This window comes from Phaenicophaeus curvirostris, chromosome 1, assembly GCF_032191515.1.
Source record: "Phaenicophaeus curvirostris isolate KB17595 chromosome 1, BPBGC_Pcur_1.0, whole genome shotgun sequence".
In the NCBI taxonomy this organism is placed as follows: domain Eukaryota; kingdom Metazoa; phylum Chordata; class Aves; order Cuculiformes; family Cuculidae; genus Phaenicophaeus; species Phaenicophaeus curvirostris.
Window position 1 is genome coordinate 94,419,665 of NC_091392.1, and position 22,211 is coordinate 94,441,875.

Consider the following 22,211-nt stretch of genomic DNA (forward strand, 5'->3'; position numbering starts at 1 on the left):
AGTTCCAATCCCCTGCCATGGGCAGGGACACCTCCCACTAGATCAGGCTGCCCAAGGCCCCATCCAACCTGGCCTTGAACACCTCCAGGGATGGGGCAGCCACAGCTTCCCTGGGCAACCTGTTCCAGTGCCTCATCACCCTCATGGTGAAGAATTTCCTCCTTACGTTCTAGTCTAAAAATCTGCCTCTCTCCAATTTATACCCATTTCTCTTAGTCCTATCACTACAAGCCTTTGTAAACAGTCCCTCCTCAGCTTTCTTGCAGACCCCCTTCAGGTGCTGGAAGGTCGCTATAAGCTTTCGTCAGAGCCTTCTCTTCTCCAGTCTGAACAACCTCAACTCCCTCAGTCTGTCCTTGTACGGGAGGTGCTCCAGCCCTCTGATCATCGTTGTAGCCCTCCTCTGGACCCATTCCAACAGGTCATTTAATGATGAAACAGCTAGTGGTCTGCACAAGGGACACCAGAAATGGTTAGGATGTATTTAATATGTTCCAGAGAAGAAGGCTTCTAGGACATAGGTCACTAATCTGCAATAGAAACAGACGGTGACTGAAAACAGCTTTTATACATTGAACAGGTGCACTCTGTTGAGCCAGAAATGTGAGTACCTGTATGGTACTGTGCTCTGCCACATATACACTTGCAAGATAAGTCACAGTAGCATTATGCCTTTGGCATGGTATGTTAGTGCAATGCTATGAGCTTACATGATCTTTCTGCTGCCAAGACCAGAGGTAACCTCATTCTCTATGTGCTGTGGGGAGGACATCCACATTTCCATGAGTAGGGAGCTGAACCACTCTATTAGCTTCAAGCTAAAGAAATCCAGGGAATGATAAGCTGTGGTTTGCAACTGAATTCCTGTTGGCATTTGTATGGATGACTTGAGTGAAAAACACTTTGACAGCTTTGACTAGGATTTTCATCTATCACAAATCATAAAAAAAACCCCTGTGACGCTGCCGCAAGTACTTTTTAACTGTTTCCAGTTTACATGCAATTTGGTTTTTTTTTAAAACTGGAAATCCTAAGTAGGAGCCTAAATAGTAAGATCCTAAATCCTAAGAAGGCTAATGAGGTGAAATGCAATTCACAACTTTACTTGCTCCTCTTCCCCAGTTTTCATTGGCATCCTATGGGGTTAGTATTCCACACCTTACCTGTTAGAGATTTTAAACCAGGTATACATTAAACACAGAGGAGAAAGTCTGTGCACCTTTTAGGAGTGTTTTATCATCTTATTCTATGATATAATACCACCAAGCATAGATGACCCCAAGTTAACTCAAGGGGCATTAGGCTGCTATAATTGGAATTGTAGATTAATCTCAGGCCCAACAATTTAGCACAGATTTATGAGCAGTTTCTTATTTGTGAGAAAACAGAAGCCTAAATGAGAAAAATATAGTGAGGATAGAAGACTTTATTAAAAGATTTAAGTTTTCCAGAAGGAGTTTCTGTAGACTCAGGTAAACTATAAAACGGTCCCCAAATGTTATGCTCCAGTGACGGAAACTGTAACTATGTTAAACTGTAAAAGCCCCCTGCTATTAAACTATAGTATTGCCTGGCCACAAAACATTAAATAAAGAAAAAATAAGGTCATATATCTGTAAAAGTCAGTTTGGGAGAGCATGAGAGAGGGTTCAGCTTTGCTAGCTGTCTAGCTAAACAATACTTCTATATAAAGGGCACTATTAAGAGAAAGGAAATTCTATCAAGAAGTGTTGTATACTTCACCACTTACTAGGATGATGGCCCTTTTATAAAAAAGCAACAAGATGATGAGAATACAATAGCAAAGGAAACAAAATTTTGATCTACAAATCTGAGAAGTTGCTATAGTACTGAAGGAAACTGAATGTAAGCAAAATTTAAATGACCGAATTATTTCTGAATTCATATGTTATGCATATAACCACTTGCATCCATTAACTTCAGTGGCTTGGAGATGAAAGATTATCTGCTGTTTAATAAGGCACAGTGCCCAAATGTTCTACATAATATCATGGAAGGATAATGACCCCTTATTTATACAATCATAGCTGCCATTTCAGTTACCACTGTGTGATACTCCCAGTAAGACATCCACTGACCTTTCTTCACACAACTGTACTTAACTAAAAGTACTTTTCAGTATTAAAGCCTATGTTTCTGCCAAAAACCTGAAGGAGGAGGAAAAGCTGTAGAAAGCATATAGTACAAAATGTGAGCATATGAAATGAGGAGATCCTCTTATTTTACCTCATCAGTAACAAACAGGATTCCTTTTTCCTACCCTGTGAGTCTGGTCTGTTGCCACTTTATTCCCAGCTTAATCACATACAAAGCATCGTAGTCATGTACTTGAAAAGTATTTGATTGATGCTTGTTATTTCTAAAGGTATACCTTAAAAATAGTGGTCATTAGTCTTGTAATAAAGGAAAAAAGCAACTTACGAACACAGAGTGCTGTTTACAATGTTACAGTAAGAAACAAAGGCTGTATGGTAACAGAAATGAAGTCATTATACTGCATAGAGACTACAATAGAACAAATCTGTAAAGCTGTGTATAAAGTTGTTGTGGGCTCAGGTTCAGTCCTGTAACTTAAATTATTCCTTTTAATTTTTACTCTGAACAAAAATTCTGCTGGTCTCATATATGCCAGATTTAGTTTTGTTTGCTTGATGTCTGTCCCTAGCAAGGTTGATCCTCTCAACAAATGCACACAGGATAGTTATCAGCAAAGATTTCTGAGCCTTGGTATACCCTAGCTTGATTCCTGGCTGCTGTGTTGTTTAATACCCATTCCTCTACTTCATCTTTCTGGGTTTTTTTTTTCCTTTCTTCAACCTTTGTAGGTTGGTACCTCTTTCCAGGGACTGTAAGAGGTGTGATGCTGAGACCAGCTGGTGAAGTGCTTGTGCTGGACACAGATGACCTTCTCTGGCAGAGGGACTGCTGTTCCAACCCACCCAGTTTGCTGTAATAGAGCAGGCCACCCTTCCTTGTTTTGGTATCTGTGAAGCCAAGCATTACAAAATATAGACATGGGAGAAGACAGCAGAGGAAAGCACTTTGCCTTGTATTGACTATACAGACAGACTCTACTGTCCCTCGAGGATGTGTTCCTGAAAGATGTGATGGTTAGCAGTATGATGGGTGGTGAAGCAATTTTTCTGTGGGACTATATACCTGGTCATTACCCTGTTTTTCCATCCTTTAGCCTTGATTGATCTTGGCTTCTGTGAGGAAGTTGAGGGTGAAGCCAATGATAAAGTAAAGTTCAGAAAGATACTGCAAGAAAGTTCCTGGCAAAAGAGGAAGTTCAGTCACACAGATGAAGCAGCTGAGATATTTCAGGATGGTGATCCTGAAAGCCATGAGAAAAGATATCATGTTCCCCAGCTGACAACGTTGGTGCAGCTCCCTCTGCCTCTCTGTCCTCCGCACTATGCATGTTGTACCTCTATGTTTACAACACAAGACATAAGTCCTCCACCAAGCATCTGCCTTCTACTTCTTGTGGGAAAAGATGCTTCTCTGTCTGGCAACTTGATTGCTTCTTATATGAGAGTGATGACAGCCTGCAAAGTAGGGTGGCACGACTCTGAAACTCCAGATAGAGAAGCAACAGTTAGCAGTGGGTTCCCATTTTAAGTGTGTATGACCACTGCCACAGCAATTAAAGGTAAGCAAATGCTCTTTCTGAAACCTGCTTTCACTCTCCTCACTTTTGCATTAATCCAGAATCTGAAGGTCTCACAAACGTGAAAGTTTCACAGATCTGCAGAGCATGTGCTGACAGGTAATGGCCCTGGGACACTCCAGCACTGTGATGAGTAGAAGGCTCAAGGTGTCCAGATCTAGAACCTTACAAGCTTGAGGCAGTGTTCAAAACAGACTAGAAAACAGCCCACACTTGTCTGCCAGTCTGTCAGTTATTATATTCTCCACTGTATTTTGCTTTCCACAACTACATGGTTTAAGGTCTTCACCTTGTGAAAGGTACTACATGCAACTACCAGACGACCATAGCTTAGGCTTTGTCTGTACACCTAAGGAAAATATATATTGTCTGTCTGTGAGTCAGCTACATTATGGAAAACTAAAATTGTAATCACAAACAGTTATTGCAGTGGCAGGGAGCATAAGTTAGCCCAGAGAAGCTACTTTATGTCTTCATTTGTTAGTTTGTCTTGTCTTATAATTTGGACACTGTGTGTGATTCAAGTTACATTTTCCTCTTTGCCAGAGGTTCAGTACATTACAAACCTGTTTATCTACATGGCACTACATCATCAGTTCGTCTCTGTATAGCATTTCTGTAAAAACTTATTAGCTTTGTATTTGAGCCTACCAATATATTCATATATGTATGTACAAGTACAGGACAAGGAAAAGACAGAAGAATAACCAGAGAACTGAAAATTGCATCTCATATTCTTGACATTTTTTAAGTGTCCCTGTAAAGTACTAACAAGAGTCCTATTCAAGGCCCTCAAAGCGCGGTCTCACTTCTTCACCTCACCATAATGGTAACTCTGTCCACAACAGCAGTTTTGTGAGCAGAGTGCAAAGGAACCTGCAGGCTATAACTCGCAAACAAAGCAGTAGTATGAGAGTAAAGAAATAAAGAAAAGAAAGTTTACCTGGTTCAGATCAAAGATATCAAACACTCGTTTAATGTATACATCTCCCTGTGGATCCAGCCCTTGTAGACCCAGGAGTTTCTTGAATTCATGCAGACTAAGTTGCCCAGATGGGCATTCTCTCATAAATTTGCTGTAGTAACGGTGCATCTCTGGGATAGAGCTATCACCTGGTAATGATTCTCCGGCGCCCATGTTTCTATGCAGTAGTACTTTTTTCTATTCACATTTATATCTCTGAAGTTCAGACTCTTGCTCAAGGCCAGAACTCAGACAAATACTGCATTTAAATGGCCATGGTAAACCTCTTACAGCGTAAGTTTCTATTTTTATTTAGTGGCTATCTGTACTCATGTGAGATTACCTTTAATGCCCAGTTCTAAACCAGATGGGATTTCAGAATGCGGCTAAAGTAGAAAACAGCCATGCTCAAATTATAGTTAACACAAATCCAGACTCTCCCAGTGTGTAAAAACATGCATATTAGAAAAAAAAATGAGAAGATCCTTAGAATTGTTGAGTTTGAATTATATGCAAACCATTATGAACACATAGTAGTCTAATCCTGGATTGACTGTAAGGAATAGCTACAATCTATGCTGTAATAATGCCTGTTGTTACATTCTTTCAATTGCAGGTTGATTAAGCTTTTCTAAAGACAGAGACCTTCTGACTCCTCAAGCCACTTCTTATGAGTATGATGTATTTATGTGGAATTGTACCCTGTTTCCCCCCCTCTCAGCATGGGTCCCCAGATAAAACACAGAATTTCGGTCACTAACCTTGTGACAGAACCTGAGAGGAAAAGGAATCTTTTAAAGTATCTCCATTAATAAGAATCAATGTGGTCTGATAATTGAAGTTCCCCTGGTGCTGGTCAGTATTGCAGTCCTGCTTTTTATTTTATAGCTTTCAGAAGATGAATTCCTTCTTCCTCTGTAAATCATAGAATCATAGAATAGTTTGGGTTGGAAAGGACTTTCAAGATCATCCAGTCCTAACCCCCCTGCCATGGGCAGGGACACCTCCCACTAGATCAGGCTGCCCAAAGCCCCATCCAATGTGGCCTTGAACACCTCCAGGGATGGGGCAGCCACAGCTTCCCTGGGCAGCCTGTGCCAGTGCCTCACCATCCTCATAGTGAAGAAATTCTTCCTTATGTCTGGTCTAAATATGCCCCTCTTCGGTTTATACCCATTCCTCTTAGTCCTATCACTACAAGCCTTTGTAAACAGTCCCTCCCCAGCTTTCTTGTAGACCCCCTTCAGGTAGTGGAAGGTTGCTAAAATTAAGGAAGGGATTATTTATCAATAATAGTACTGATTAGCTTCTGTACAAGGAGATGAGCAGCTCAGGAGCATTACTATAGCACAGACAAGTTTGGAGCTGTAAATACCAGTGTAAAACTATAGGATGTTAGAGATGCAGGAACAAGACACCCCCACTCACTTATCCTTTTCATTTATAATCACACAGCAGAGATAGAGACCACAAGCCTGTGAGGTGCTGAATGCTTCATGAAACATGGCAGCCTCCCTCCAGCCCAACTTAAGCTGAACAGCAATGAATATCTGATAGGATCAGGTCAATTTTTGTGAAGGACTCCCATACTCTTAATGGGCTTTACTACAGCTTTCTTCACAAGGATATAATTAAGTTTATTATTATGTACTTCCGAAAGTGCCATATGAGTAAGACTTGAACACTCCTCAAGTGCCTGTGAACTTTTGAAGGTTAAATGGGAATATACAGACATTGCCATTGGTTTAGCCAAAAGTGGTTCAGTGGGAAAAGCACATAGAGCAGGTAAACATGTAGGCACACATGTTGGTATGTTACCTTTCCCTCAGAGACCATCTCTGAACCCTAAACTGTTGTGTGATTTCAAAAACTGAGGGGCAGTAGAGACACATCTCATGCAGGCATCTCATCTGCAGGGGAGTTGCAGCTGGAACAGCGTGGGTGAGTGAAAAGGAGGCAAGAACAAAGGAGGTGAAAGGAAATAAGCAAACAAACTTCTTGGGTATGCAGAGTCTGACAAAAATCCTGTATTTTCTTCTTCAGCTATCATGCCCTGCTTTTAAAGCAATGTGTGCCAAACACCAGAGAAAGACAGGGCACAAGGAATGTGGCTTAGGAAGGCTACAGGCTATGTAATATGATCAGGTAAGAGCTGTCCATCAGTAATTCAGCCAGTGCTAGTCATCTTTCCTCTTTTATCTCTTTCACTGGGAAAATGACAGCTCTCTCAGATCTCAAGGATGTCTCGGACCCTACTTAGGCATAGCAAACTTGGGGTTGCTCACATCTACTGATACCTCTCCCCTCCCTCCTTTTTCCTCCCCCCAAAACACACTACTGCTACTTGCTTCCAATTAGCAAGTCTTGGGAAAGTGCACCAATTGTGACTGAGGCACATGAGAGAGATTGCTGCAGTGGCTTAAAGATGGGACTTAAAGTTTAAGTCAGATTTTGTACATTCTGGTGAAAAAAACTTAGAATATTACTTTGAAATATTTCCAACTTTAATTTAAAACCTGCTTGCAGGATCCCTTTAGTTTGATAACAGTAACTAAAATACCCATTAAAGGCAGCAAAAATGCCTGGAGAAAAAGTGGTCTGGTTTATACTTCAGTGTCGCAGCATGCTAGTAAGGGATCAGAATAGTATATAACATCTGATATTACACCTGACAAAAAAAGGAAGGTGAGTTTTATGGAGCACAAAAAGTCTAATATTTGTAACCTGCTGCATAGTTTGACAGCACTTAATAACCTCACAGAAAAAGTGTCTGTTGAGATGGTAGAAATCCTACAAAAATCACCTATTCCTGAAGCCTATGGCAGTGGAACGTTTCTGCTTTTATAAATAAAAATAGAAACATTCATAACAATGTGGATTTGAACTGATGAAATTACTATAGCAAAGCCATTTTGAAGAACTCTGAAACAGTGGATATGGGGACTAGCTTGCATACAGGAAGCCCAGTGAAGCAATTCCAAATGAGCTGTCTGTAGCAAAAAAAAATGGCAGAAAAGTAAAATAATGAAGATTACATTCTCTTTTTCTTGGGTATTACGAAAGCAGCAGTAACTTGGCTGGGGGCAGCAGATACTAAATCCCCGTGTTGTGAAACAAGGAGGTCACACATCTTTCCACTCTGATAGATTCAATTGAATGCAACCTATTTGAAGTGTAAGACAAAAAAGACAAATGCTAGTGCTTGAAGTGCCAAGTTTTACAGGAATTTAAATGAAAAGCTTATCTGCAGATATTTTGTCTAAAAGTTGTGTCATTTTTTCCAATTAACTTTTTGTCTTTTCCTTTTGATTTTTCTAATCCACTCTTGCTGACTCTGGCCCCATTCTCTTTTTTCTTCCTCAGCAGTTTCTACCTACTCTTTGCCCTGAAAAATGCTGTTTCTCTCTCTTGTGCTTCTGGACTTTGTCTCATCTGTTTCATGTTCTGTTCTCTTTCTTTCTTACACTCCACTGCTATCAGTTGCTGAGGTTGCTATCAGTTGCAACAGGTTCTGAGTGCATACAGACATCTGCCACTGCCCGTTTCATCCTTCAGGAAGAGCTGGAAGGGCCAATCTATCCGACTCTGAAAATTTACGCCATGAAGGTTTGAAAGTCCCATTTTCTCTCCATAGAGCCTACTCTACCCTATTTGAATGAGTGTTTAACTAATAAATTCTGCTTTCCTCCTCCTGTATCTTCATCAGAATAGTGGCTTGCTTTTAAGGATTGTTTTCCTCTCCCTCATAAACCAGTAAGCTGTTGCTGTGATGAGGTGAGTTTCCAATAGGACACTGCCGACCTCCCTGACTGAGATGAGTGGACTTGCCAAATTCCTGCTGACTGAAGCATGGGGATGAAGACAAGAGGTCATTGCTGCTTTCATAGAATCATAGAATAACCAGGTTGGAAGAGACCCATCAGATCATCGAGTCCAACCATTCCTATCAAACACTAAACCATGCCCCTTAGCACCTTGTCCACCTGTGCCTTAAACACCTCCAGGGAAGGTGACTCAACCACCTCCCTGGGCAGCCTCTGCCAGTGCCCAATGACCCTTTCTGTGAAGAATTTTTTCCTAATGTCCAGCCTAAATCTCCCCTGGCGGAGGTTGAGGCCATTCCCTCTTGTCCTGTCCCCTGTCACTTGGGAGAAGAGGCCAGCACCCTCCTCTCTACAACCTCCTTTCAGGTAGTTGTAGAGAGCAATGAGGTCTCCCCTCAGCCTCCTCTTCTCCAGGCTAAACAACCCCAGCTCTCTCAGCTGCTCCTCATAAGACTTGTTCTCCAGCCCCTTCACCAGCTTTGTTGCTCTTCTCTGGACTCGCTCCAGAGCCTCAACATCCTTCTTGTGGTGAGGGGCAAACCTCTATAGCTTTTGAACTGTGGCATACACAGCAAAGTGTGTGGGAATATATGTACAATGACTTAATTATTCTTTCATTGAGAAGACTGATCAGGCACTGGCACAACTTTGTTAGTTCATAATCACATTTCTTGTATGCCTGCTATTATGTTTCTGCAAGCAATGAACTCCTGGGTTTGTGTACGGATTTTAAACAGAAGGCAGTGGCCGTTTTAAAATGCATTTAAAGAAGCCCATTATGTCCAATTCCTTTTTTGTACTACAGGTTCATTATTCCTGACATAGAGATTATGAGCATAGTGCAATGATACATGTCCTGGTGATCAGATAAGGAATTGTGCTTATCTTACTTATGTGCGGTCTAGCCTAGGATTTTTTATCCATTAAACTAAATACTTACAGATGTGATTTTGTGGGTGTTGTTAGCCACACATGCTACAGCACTCTGGTATCTATAAATAAACAGCAGACTGTGCATAATGAAATAACAAGCCCTATACTTCCCACAGAACCATTTGTAGTGCAGTTGTTTTCATTTTAATGTTTATGGGAAGTGCTCCAAGATATTGACTTTACGTTTTCCATTTGGAGTTAAAGACTTAACACAAAGGTCGTCCACTCCTGAAGCTTTTATTTTCATCAAGGTTTCTAGCTGCCAAAGAGATGCATCCTCCTTTGTCAGGAGGGAATGTCAGGAATACTTTCTTTTTGTAGCTGTTGCAAATTCACTAACCTTCCTGAACTTGGGGTTGGGAAGAGCTTGAGTGTGCCTTGTCTTGCTTGTGGGCATCAGGAAATTCCAAGTGGGACCAACAGCCCCTGATTAAGGACAGAAAGGCAGTGTAATGACTGCTAAACTGTTACTTTTAAGCGGCCTTCTTAGAAATGAAGGGAAAGAATGCTCTTATCCAGTTAAAATCTGAGAAGCCAATGAATTGCCCTGACTCCAAATGGAAGAAATAAAAAGAAGAGAAGCTCCTAAACTTTTTCATACTGATAATTGGGGTAGAAAGGGGGACACCATTCCCCTCCCCAAATACTTAATTTTGAATTTTTTTAAAATACTTTATTTTCAGCCATCTGTAGCTAATGTTAGTTTAAATTTATAAAAAGTAATTTAAGTCAATAAACTTTTGCTCCAAAAGTCCCCAAAATCTTTGTGTTAAGATTAATATCCCTGAATTAACCCCCATCCCAAAGACATTTTGATGCCACAGGCTGTTTTCATGAAGGATTTCAGCTTAGACAAATTGGATTTTTCCAGTTAATAATGTTACGTATAGATCCTTAAGTGACTCCGTAATCCTAGCTTCCTGTTTTTATCTGCCTACACAGCACAGCTACATGGAAGAACTTCGGATATTAAAGCATCCTTCTTTTTTTTTTTTTTTTTCTTTCTTCTTTTTCCACCTGCAATAGAATCCATTGAGTTAAGCATTTTGGAAGAGGGAAACCCGAGCCAATAGAGAGAGATCAGTAAACGTTTAATTAAATGGAGAGCTTGTCTTCCCTAATTAGGTACCGTTGTTTTGATTGGAGATGTTCTCCTTGGTGCCTGAAGTCTTTCCCACCCCAACCTGACACTGAGCAACTTGCACCTCCTCGTGGCTCTGGTTAGCAAAGCAACCGTTTATTGCGGCTGCTAAAGAGCACAGTGATATTTCTGTCTAGTAATTCCTTTCTAGCTGCTTTTCTAGGCCAGTGGCAGAGGCAGGCCCTGTGGAGAGACAGCCAAGGGACTGCAACTTGTGTCTGATGTTGCCAGCCTCTTCTTTTTCCTCGTACTGCAGCTACACAAACTACCACATTTCTTCCCCTATGTTGTTTTTGTCCAAGTGTCAGCTCTGTGTCTGATGGAAAGTGAATATCTTGCTAAGATTTTAACTGTCTTGTTTTTTCAACACTTTTTCTCCAAAGCCTGCATTTCAGTTCCACAAGGTTTTAAGCTAATGTGAGAAGAAAGGATGAGATACTGTTTTCTCCTTCCACTCTTTGAATATTTTCCCCATCTCTTTATACTTATACCTTAGTTTTGTTAATTTGAATTCTTGTGATTTTTTGTTTTGCTTTACATTTCACCTATTTTTTCCTCTCCTGGAAGGCTAGTATCTATTTATCTTATTTTTATCCCATTCCTGGTTTTTGGCTGCACTTTTCCCACTGTGTTTCTTGATTCTTTCCATTTATCTTTTAGATGTACTAACATGGTCTAGTGATTTCTGATCTGTACAATAATTCAAGTCCACCTTCCCTCTACTGCTCAACTTTAACAATTACATCTTTTGAGGAGTGTGTAGGGAAGTAACACTAGCTATATTAACTCTTTTACCAACTTTCCAAGTAAGAATAAAAATTGTTGTAATAAAATAAAGAAAAAAATTAGATTAATTGTAATAATCCAAAAATGTAGGTCAATAGGTCTGAAATGATGGGAAAAATATTTTTTTAAGAAGTGAGGGAAGAGAAAAATATTCGCATAACCTTCCACTAGTGAAAGAGGGGAACGTACAGGTTTTGAGACTTTCATCCAACTCCCCCTATAAGGAATCAAAATTGTTTAGCAGATTTTTTAAAGAGCTTTTCTTTTAAACAACCTAAATGACATCAAAAAGAGTCCAGTTTTCTTATTTTAAGTAATGGTGCACAGCTGCTGGAAATTAATGAAAAAAAACCAACCCAGTCCTGGTTACCTAATGCTTCTTATTTGATATCACTAGGCCAAAGTCCTCTATTGTTCATGCTGACACATACCTTCCCATGATGAAAACAGGCCAAGAAAAGTTCTTACCTAATTCATGTCAAAGATGTGAAACACCTGCTCAACACGCTTGGGGGCTCATATCACACAAACCCAGTATTGTCTTAAACTCGTGGAGAGTAATTTGCCCAGAGGGGCAATGGTTCATAAATTTCTGGTACTATTTGTGATTTCAGAAAAATCATCAGCTGATTCCCCAGTACCCATAGCTCTTCCTCTCCATCCATGCTGCACTGTTTGCCTTTATACAGTGCTCCTGTGTTCGCTGGCTTACTTCCAGCTAGAATTCACCAACAAACCATGAGCTGTAAAACTACCATAAACCTCTTAAAGACCTGAAGATCTGGAATAGGCAAAAAAAGAAACTCCAGAGGGTTTTTCTTCGTGACCTATTTGAGTGCAGAGGGGCTTGTCAATAGGTGGGTTCTTTTCTCTGGTCAGAGCTACCTTAACACCTTGACCAGCTTCCAGGATCAACCTGCTTCTGTAGGGTCTTTCTGGAAGAGAAAACATGAAATTTGTGCTCATGTTGTGCAAGATCCTATGTCAGGTTTGCAGTCTTGGTGCTGTTGCTAAACTTACAATGATTTGCACTAAAAATACTCTTGCTAAGATGCCTCTGAATGCTTCCCAAACTGTGAAATGATGCTACCTTGTTTGAAGAGCTTTGCATTCAGCCCCACAGAAAACAGGGAGAATCCCGCAAAATAATGATGATGTGTATGGTGACTCTGGTGTGTGCCAATAAGTGATGATCCAGTTGAAGGAAGAGAATATATGGCAGAGGGGTTGGAACTAGATGATCTTTAGGGTCCCTTCCAAACCAAACCATTCTATGATTCTATTGCCGTACAGTGTCATAACATTAACATTGAAAACAAATGTCCTGATAACCTCTCACAGGAAATACAAAGTTATTTAATTAAAAAAAAAGGTGAAATTCACACATCAGAACCTGAAGAAAGGTACAAATCAGAGCCAGTGAAATCCAGGAAGAGGACTTTTAAACTGAAGGCACACTCTTCATGACTTTTCAATTAAAAGTACATGCTTTGAATTTGACTTAAAATCTCATCTAAACCAAGCATGTGATAAATACTTTTCATATAATCTTAAGATAAAAAGAACTAAGAATGTGTCCTTGTTCTGAAACAGTATCAGTAAGTGCGCGGGGAGGTACTTAGAAGTAATCATATTCTTCATTTGCATAATCCACTTAGCACACATGCTCTGTTCACAGTCTCAGTGATGAGTTTTCAGATAATACAGTGATAGAAATTTGAATATTTAAAGCATGCCTTTCTATGATACTTTTAGTGTCATAGAAACTGGAAGCTGATAGAGGCACCTTCGGCAATTTCAGTTTGAGGGAGAAGCTTGCAGCACACCAAAGTCTGCTGTTAGATCGAAATCTCTCTTCCTAAATGCTAAATATATGCTACAAGAGTTTCTTCATCTGGTAATGCCAAAGATTTGGCAGTGACTTTTAGCATCACAGCAGCAGACAAAATCTGATCCTTTAACAAAAGAATAAGATATAGATGTCAGAATAGAAAAAAGAAAACTAACCCTGCAATGTTCAACTTCAAAATATAATTGCATTGCAGTGGGCAAGATGCTATAACCTTTTAGAACCTTGACTTACGTGTAGTTTCTTTCAGAAAAAAACCCATATCTTCTTATTCTGTTAAGAAAGAGTTAAATAGTTTTTGCTGACCATACTGGGCAGGTTGTTATTCCACTGATGTATAAGGGAGGGTGAAGAGAAGGTTCATCTAACCTGTGAAGAGCTGAGTCATCTTGAAATAAGATCCTTTGGCTCTGCTAAGTGTGGAAATGAGTCTTGAGCTGGATTTCTGTATTAAGACCACAATCCAGAAGACAAATGCACTTTGATTATACTGTACATAAGCCTTGCTTTTCTTAGAGAGGTGTCGATACAGTCAGAATGATCAAGAACAGTATGAGGATACTGTTACTGAGAAAGCTGGTGCCAAGTTGTAAAAAACCTATATGTGTTACTCTTGGCAAGCTGGTGTGCCAACAGCTCATTCTTCTTCTGTAGATTGGTCCCCTAAGCCAGTCTGAAGCTCCATAGAATGATTTCACAGGAAACATACATTAAAACAGATAAATAAACACATCATATCAAACTAAACAGGTGTGGTGTGAATACCAAAGGTGAAGCTTATGAAATCCTGGCATGTGGCTTAAGAGGTTCTGGTTTGCCACAGACTTGTCAGTGAGGCTCTCATGAGATTTTGCTCAAGGCAAGATGAAAATAAAACTGAGCTACAGCATATCTAGATACTATTTGTTGCATCTGAATCTCGTACTGTTGCCATTTCATTAAAATTATACTGTTGCTATTTAATCAAAAATAGTTTGGTTTTTTTTCTATTATTAAAAAGGAAAAAGTAAAACATTCAGGTAAAATATTCTGGTCCATTTGAATAAATTTTCTATGTGTTTAAGCCCTTCCAGCCATAAATTATACAAACAGATTGGACAGGAAGAAAATCTGACTAGACTTTTATCTGGGAGTACATTCCATACTCTCCATGCTTTTTCCAGCTGCTAAAGGAAAAAAACTATACAACCCCAGGTATATGACTATTCTAAATGTCCTGTTCCAGTCCTGCTTTCTAGATAACTTTTCCTGGGCCTATTGCTGCAACAGCTCAGTTAAGAAAATATACAATAAAATCTGTGCCTCAGATTACAATAGCTGATGTGGGATTGTTACAACATTGTGCAGAACTGGAAATTGTTGTTTAATTTCATTAAAATCAGCAGAAGACTTCCAAATGGCTGAAACTTTGAAAGATCTTTTTCTGTCTAACACAGAACATTAATTAAACAGCAAAACAAAAGCCTAGATTTATACAGACTGTGTCTTTTGTCCCCTAAATTTCTGCAATTTGGTACCACAGCTCCACCATGTATCCTCACGAGGCAAAGGGAAAGAAAGGCCTGATTACTTTGCCAGCCAGCTGTTGCCTAAACAATGACTAGAAACAAAATTCTGCATGAGTAGGGCACACGTTCTGGGTGCGTCCCCGCTACCCAGCTTCCAAAATCATGAAAAGTTTAGGAACTAATTTGCTAAAATGCCTGCTTTTAGAAATGTGATTGAAATATGCCAATTGATAAAAAATTTTGGAGAAACAGGAGAAGGGGATCAGAGATTGATGGATAAGTTTGTGTAAACATCGTTGTCTGATATGAATATAAAATCTAGGGCATATGTCTTAACATTCATCAGATACCCTGAGCAAGCTACTCCCTAGGTATTTGTACTGTGGGGGAAGCCCTGCAACTAGTAACTTGTTAAAAACAAGCCAACCAAAAGACACCCCCTACAACACTTCCCGCCCACCTAAAAACCCAAACCCACCAGCCCAAAAAACCCCAACCAAACAACTTCCCATCACTTTGATTTGGAGCTCTTTCCCTATTTAGCCAGGTTTCAGGTTCACCTAAGGCTTTTCCTCATACAGAATGTCTAGGTACTTCTGCAAAATACTTTTTCCTTACAGAAAGGAACTCTAAATAACCTAGATATAGAAAAGTATTCTTCATGACTGTGACATGTTGGATTGTCATGCTTGAAGTATGTAAAAAGCAAATGTCAACGTTTATATGCACATTCTCAATACTATAAATAATATAAACAAGTGAAGAAAACTGCTACAGTTTTGATTACAAGTGGTATTACAAGGACTGAAAATAGTTGAAAAAGCTGAAGTGGTAAGGTGGTCCTGAAATTTGTATCTAATTTATTCTGCAGTCTCTGCCTGTCTTGGATGCACCATTTACTTAGTACACTAGGTATTTTCAAACAGATCAGCCAATATCAGCAGTAGTGACAAGCTTTCCTAGCCATTTCTGTTGGTGAAAAACTGTTTGAAATGTACTTTCTTCATCCTTCTTCATTGCCTCAGTTGCCTCATGGCAAATATTCAGCTTCTCTATGCCTGTGGTTGGTCCTGCAATGGTATGCTATCATCTCGACAGGAGTCTGATTTTCAGGAAGTGTTTATTTCATATTCCAGTTTTCTGAAATGTAAGTAAAACCAGCTGCAGGCTCAATTTTCTGAAACATCCTCAAGTCAATAGTTGCTTTGAATATATTTGTCTAAAATATACTTTGGAGATATTTCTGAGTGTTTTTCAAGAGCATTGAATTTTCAAGGGCTTTTTGCAGAACACATGAAAGTTACACTGAAAAAGCTCTTAGATGAGCTCAGACATTGTCTGTGCGTGTTATCTCAGAAAGGTAGTGTTGATAAGGCTCTACTGGAGAATATAATGCATCGATTTATTAATTGAAAAGAACACAGTAAGTTGACAATTTCTGCCAGTCAAATTCCATGTTTATGGACTAGAAGTTTGTTCATTGTCTATAATTACCACAATTATTGAGTTAGGTGGTGTGACTTAATAAAATTCCAGTGTATTTAGCCATCTGTTAACTGGCAGGGGGAAGAAAAGATCATGTGATGAGTCTGATTTTATAGGAAGACTACTTATAGATTATGTAATAAAACATTACATAATATCAGAAAAGCAAACTGAATTGGGGGTGGTATGTGTGTGTGTGTGGCAACATGCATAAAAAGAAAATGGTGCAATGAAGATATTGACTCTGGGAATTCTTAGTCAAATGGGCACCATACAAGAAATTAAAAGTTGATGTAAAGCACACAAGAGGTACCTTATACTCTCAAATTTTCTGAAACAAATATAATTCATTTTCCAGAAAAGCCATTTCTGGAAATTGAAACAGCCTGGAGTAGTTCTGGCTACAATTTTGATCAGTTTTAACCTGCCAGTAGAGTCATTCATGTAATATTATAGCACATTTTTTGTTACTTCTCCAAATCCATTGAGATCAATGACATAGGTTGACAACACTAATGTTGCATTTTTTATTTATTTATTTTTTACAATAAGTTTTCATGCCATGAGGGGCCCATCATTTCTATTAGCTGGAAGCAGACTTTGATTGTGAAGTATTGACGGTTCAGCCTAAACTTTATTTCAGACAACAACAAAACACTTTTGTAGGAATTACTGATGACTCTTGACTTCTTTTGTTGATTTTGACAGAAAGTCCTGTTACAGCTTAAGGGGAAAAAAACAAGGCACAGTCTTCTGGATGGATCTCATGGCTAGAAGGAACCTGTATGAACACCAGGGTTGTAGAACATGAGATGGCAATGCAGCTAACAGCCACTGGATATCTTTGGGATGACCTAGGATGTTAAACAGTAAATTGAGATGATGGATCAAAACCAGGCAGATGTCCCTTTGGAAAAGAAGGATTGATTGATACCAAACTAAGTACCAGAAAGTGGTCAGAATGAATCCAGCAATATTTTATTTGGTGATAGAAGGAAGCATATGATGTCTATGTAGCATATTTTTAAACCATTAGCACCTGTGGAACCAACCAAACACTTTAAAAAAGACTTTTCAGACAGAGCTATATAAATAAAACACTGAATAAATAAAAAAAATCTGGGTTACAAAGATGAGAAACTATTCAACAGGTATCATGATCACCATATACAATTTTCAAAATGGCAAAATGTGCTGGGAAGAGACCATTCAAAACTTTGCCTGTCACTTTTGTTTATTTGCCTGTAGATTTTATGGAATTGCCTCTGAGTCATTTCCATTACCTCTGAATAGTCAGTGTTGTCAGCCCTCGGAGGCATCAAATGATGCAGCCATAAGAAAGCCAGCAAGTTAAGAATGAACTCTTACCTTATTCATGTCAAATGTGTGAAATACTTGTTCAACATAGTTGTTAGCTTCTGGAGTAAGTCCATGTAGGTCCAGTACGTGTTTAAATTCATGCAGACAAAGTTGTCCAGACGGGCACTCCTTCATAAATTTTGTATACCAGTGGTGAATTTCCATAGCATTAATGTCATCTGCTGATCCAGCAGCACCCATAGCATCAAACATACCAGGTAACCTTTTTTCAGAATCTATTCATCCAAATGTTGATTCTTGCTTCTCAAAAGCAGTCACTCAAGCATCAAGTCTGCCTTTGAGAGCTACTTTAAACCTCTTACAGATCACTACCGATATAGACTAAGTAAATATAGCACCCTAGCAAGATTACTGGCACCCAGTTTTAGTGCATCATGGTTTTATCAGCTGATTACTGTCTTTGTGCACAGTCAGTTCGCAGAGCCTCAGCAGGGCATGAGGACTGATTATGCTGATTCTCATCTTGTCTTGGCATCTGTGGTGCTAAAGCTATGTAAACTGGATGAATATTGAATAAGAAACACACAGGGATTTTGAGAGTATTTTCTAAACCTTTGTTTTAATAATTCACAAGGATTTAACTAAACCTTCAGCCCTAATTTAATATTTGGATACCATTTGTGCAGCTGCCTTGTAGCAACTGAATTTTCATTTTTACTGCTTCTATATATTCTGTTGTCCAAATCTTACTTTATAGGCCAAAGCTGCAACATGGTTTGACTTGGATAATCTGAAAAAACCTGAAAGCAGCTATACAGTAAGCAAAAAAACCTTGCCATTGTCTTCAGACAGCAGTTCTACAAGTATCTGAGTCTTGCTTAAGCAAATGTTGTCTTAGAATCAGATCCCTCACTGCCTCTTCTTATTCAATCCCATGCTCTCCATTCCCTTAGGCCAGCATAAATATTTGTGGTTGCACTTGGAAAGAGCTGTAAGAACAGATCCAGGCAAAAACTTGTGATACAATTGAATACTAGTAACTATAGTTAGCTTTGGACAACAGCATTTAAATTTAGCATTGCCTGGTCTCACAAGCATTGGATGATACAAGAAGATAGATTAAACAGGATTGGAAAGCGGGTCCAGCAGAAGAGAGGGTGCAGGACCAGTTCTTCTGCTGATTCAAATTGTGGAAACTTGTTATGTCATAATGTCTATGCTGTATAGTGGGTGCATAGCAGTTTACAGTTTCACAGTATGTTAAGACTTACAGCATACGCCGTGGTACACAATAGTTTGAGATTAAACTGGTAGAACGTAACAATTGTTAGACTTACGCCTACTGTAAAGGTGGTGTCTCACCAATGGCACTCTGGTGGTATCTCGCAAAAGGGAAGCTTAGCACTTCCCAGGGAGCATTTCCACTTCACTCTGCAGAGCAGAACACAGTCGGCTGCCCCTGGAGCACTGTCCAGCTGCGTGAGCTGAATTTTTCTCTTGGCCAAGATTCAGGTTGGTTCAGTTGGAAAAGTGGTATCAACAGCCATGAGAGGCAGATATGATCTCAAAATTGCAAAGAAACCGAATGCTACTGTTGTAGCAAAATGTCACATAACTTGGTTTTCAGGTGACAGGAGGGATGAATGGTCGTGCATTTGTGAGGTGTGCACAGTAAGGGTGGTGTATGTGAACCCAGGCCAACTGTCCCCACTGCAGAAGTCCACAGAATACAGGTTCTTGTAGTCATCCAGTATTTTGAACTCTGTTTAATTCTTTAGTCAAATAAAGAGCTGGAAGACGCTAATCACATAAGAACAGAATTGCAAAATATTTCTCAGAAGTGGGTACAAGCCTTCAGTGCAAAAGCTGACAGAACTGCAAGAAGCTGGGCTCTGACAGGAACAGGCTTTCAGCACATATTTATAATTACATTGTATAACCAGAGTAAGTCTGCAATGAGTCAAGGCAATGCTGCTGAGGAGGGAAAGAAGGGGGAAAAATGTGTACCTAGATGTCTGGAGGACTTAAATCCCAGCAAATACCATAGCTATCATTAAAAGATGTTTTTTCTAATCTCTAGTCTTTCCTTGCACCGCTTTCAACAGTATCCTCAGAGCAACAATAGCTGTTTGTTAACATGCTGTCAGCTATAGGATCAATGCCTTCAATACTGAGAAGCATCAGGGATTACCTATGTAAAATACTGAATAAAACCGAAATAGGTGAAGTGGTATTTGGAAATACTCCTCTTCAAAGTATCACTAGCAGGCAAAGAACGCTGTATTTGTAATAACCAAGAACAGCAAGCAAAAGAAAGGCACCTTGAAGTTCTGGTCTTCAGTCTTTTATCTTTGTTTAACCAATCTAAATTTTCAATAGCTTGTAGTTGGAAATGCTGACCCAGAATTTTCCAAGTGTATATACCTACCAAATTTCTTGTTCAACAAAAAGACAAAGCATTTTAAAACTCAAACGTTACTCTGAGGTTTTTTTTTTTCAGAAATCCCTGCAGTATTTAAAGGAAAAAAAAATCAAAGATTTCAACCATAGGTTTCAGAAGTCATAGACAATTATTTATTTTTGTGTAAATACAGCAGTCTATAATAATTTTTTGTACATTTTCATTTTCAAATGTGCTGCTGAAAGATGTGTATAAATGTGAGTGTCAAGGACTAAACCATCTCAGTCCTTGAAAACATGCGTATTTCTTTCATATGGCATGGAAGAACCTCCTAACTCTGCTGTGTTTGTCCTTATAGAAGACAAGGTTAAAATGCCAGAGAAATTCACGTTTTATTTAAGTAACTCTTCAAGATAATCATCAAGCTGTTTCAAATTATCTATTTAAGGAATCTGGAAAAAACCTTAAATTTTACACTGCAGCATTTGACAAAATAAGCATATGAACAAACACAACATGGTTATCAGCAGAGATCATAATTAAAAAGAAAGTAAAGAAGAACACCCAGAAGACTTAAAGAAGCAGTGTAATAACCCAGAATAAAATGAAAATACAGAAGCCAGAATTAAGTGCAAGTAGGAGAAGAAACTGCTTTTAAAGGAGTTCTTCTAGGCCATGTTTCTGTTAGGATAGCTTTACTGAGGCATTATAGTAATGAAGTATACACAGATTAGATGGTTGGCAACGCTGTTCTTTTTAGTGCTTTAATATTACCCTCACTTTCACTCTGAGGAAAAGATACTTCTCTACCTAGAGCACAATATTCTCAGACATATTGTATCTCCCCATCTAGGTTTGGTGGGGATTATATTGCTTCATGTGTATGACCTTACAATAAAGTCCAGAAATAGAAGGTGGGAGACCGCAGAAATAGTGAAGAACTGGCATTGCGTGTCTGAGGGAATATATTATAAAGGGGAGGGAAAGCAGCCAAAAAAGAAACACATAGCGGAAAGACTGACAGAACTTTGAGAAAATAAAGCATGTCAAGAAAAGTTTAACAAAAAAAAAAGCAACCTTCCATAAAAAAGTGTGAAAAAAGTGTGAGACTTGGAAAGAAGCAGCTGAACTTACACATCACAGTGAAAACCAGAATTGAATTCTAAAGACTTAAATCCAGAATCATCAGTTATACACAAACCTCTTGCCTGAGTAGTGCCTGTATCAAATATATTCCATGTGCTTAGTTTCCTCTGAACACAATTGGAAAAAAACAACAGGTCACCTGGAGCCTCTCAGCACAGTACCAGGTGGCACCTGCGCTTGGACCTTCATATGTAATGGAAGTGACTCGAGGCTACTAGCGCAGTTTATAAAATAAAATAAAGACATTTGAGGCTCTGGTAGACTGTATATGGGAAGATTGGAAGTTTTCTATGCATGATACTATGAAATATAGTGGAAAATATAATGTATTTGAAACATAAAAATTGCAGACAATGAGGACAACAATATCAGGACAGTGAAATCAACAGCTGTTTTATGGAGGAGCTTTGAGGTACTAAACTCTGACCCCAGCTTTTTCCTCACGGCAAAATTCTTACTAAGTCTCTATCAATATTATACATTAGCGCTATCAGTCTCTGCAATCCACAGGAATATGCTGCTGCTTTGATGTTAAGGATATAGGAAGACAGCACTATTTTGAATTTTTGTCTGATCCCTTTGCTCTGGTGACAGGCAAGGATCTTAACTGTGAAAGTTGCAAGTCACTGAACAGAAAAGCCTTATTTCCCTTAAACTTCAAGACAGACTTTTTGGAATTGTTTGAAATATTCCTGCAAAATGGTTTGAAAAAGGCTCACTCAGTTTTCTTTAAAAAAAGAAAAAAGAATATTTGTGCAATTATACTGTGGAACTGCTTTCCACAAGGCATTATGGAGGCTAAAAGCAAATAGAAATTTAAGAAGCCATTAGACGGTTTCATGGAGGGAAAGCCTGCTGAACCCATTTATTGAAATTGTTATTTGAGTGGCCAAAGGCTGCTGAAAGCGGAGAGGGTGACTCAGGTGTATCTGTTCCTTAGGCACATGGTCCTGGCTTTTGCCAGAGATGGGAAAGTGGACCAGAAGTACTTTTGACCTGACTAGTGAAGGATAGCTATTTTTATATACCAGACATGATCCAAAGAGAGTTTAATGGGCTTATCGTTATCCAGCTGGTGGTGAGACTGAACGAATGAAGAGCATACACTTTGGAAAAAGTGATGCTATTTCAAGGGTCCTGTCTTAGATAGATGTCTGGTT

The 22,211-nt window shown here is 39.1% G+C and overlaps 1 protein-coding gene across 2 annotated transcripts in view; it reads right to left on the minus strand.

The window, feature by feature from the left end:
• The window catches only part of GUCA1C (guanylate cyclase activator 1C), a 37,439-nt gene extending 19,595 nt beyond the window's left edge, over nt 1–17,844 (minus strand). Inside the window, exon 1 of one of the 2 annotated variants that reach the window (XM_069849913.1) lies at nt 17,553–17,844. In XM_069849913.1, the coding sequence (XP_069706014.1) occupies nt 17,553–17,756 (204 nt within the window). In that variant the 5' untranslated portion in view covers nt 17,757–17,844. Of the gene's footprint in view, nt 1–4,637; nt 4,897–17,552 lie in introns of those variants that run through there. The other variant, XM_069849914.1, reaches the window with a different exon arrangement.
• Nucleotides 17,845–22,211: the final 4,367 nt, after the last annotated feature.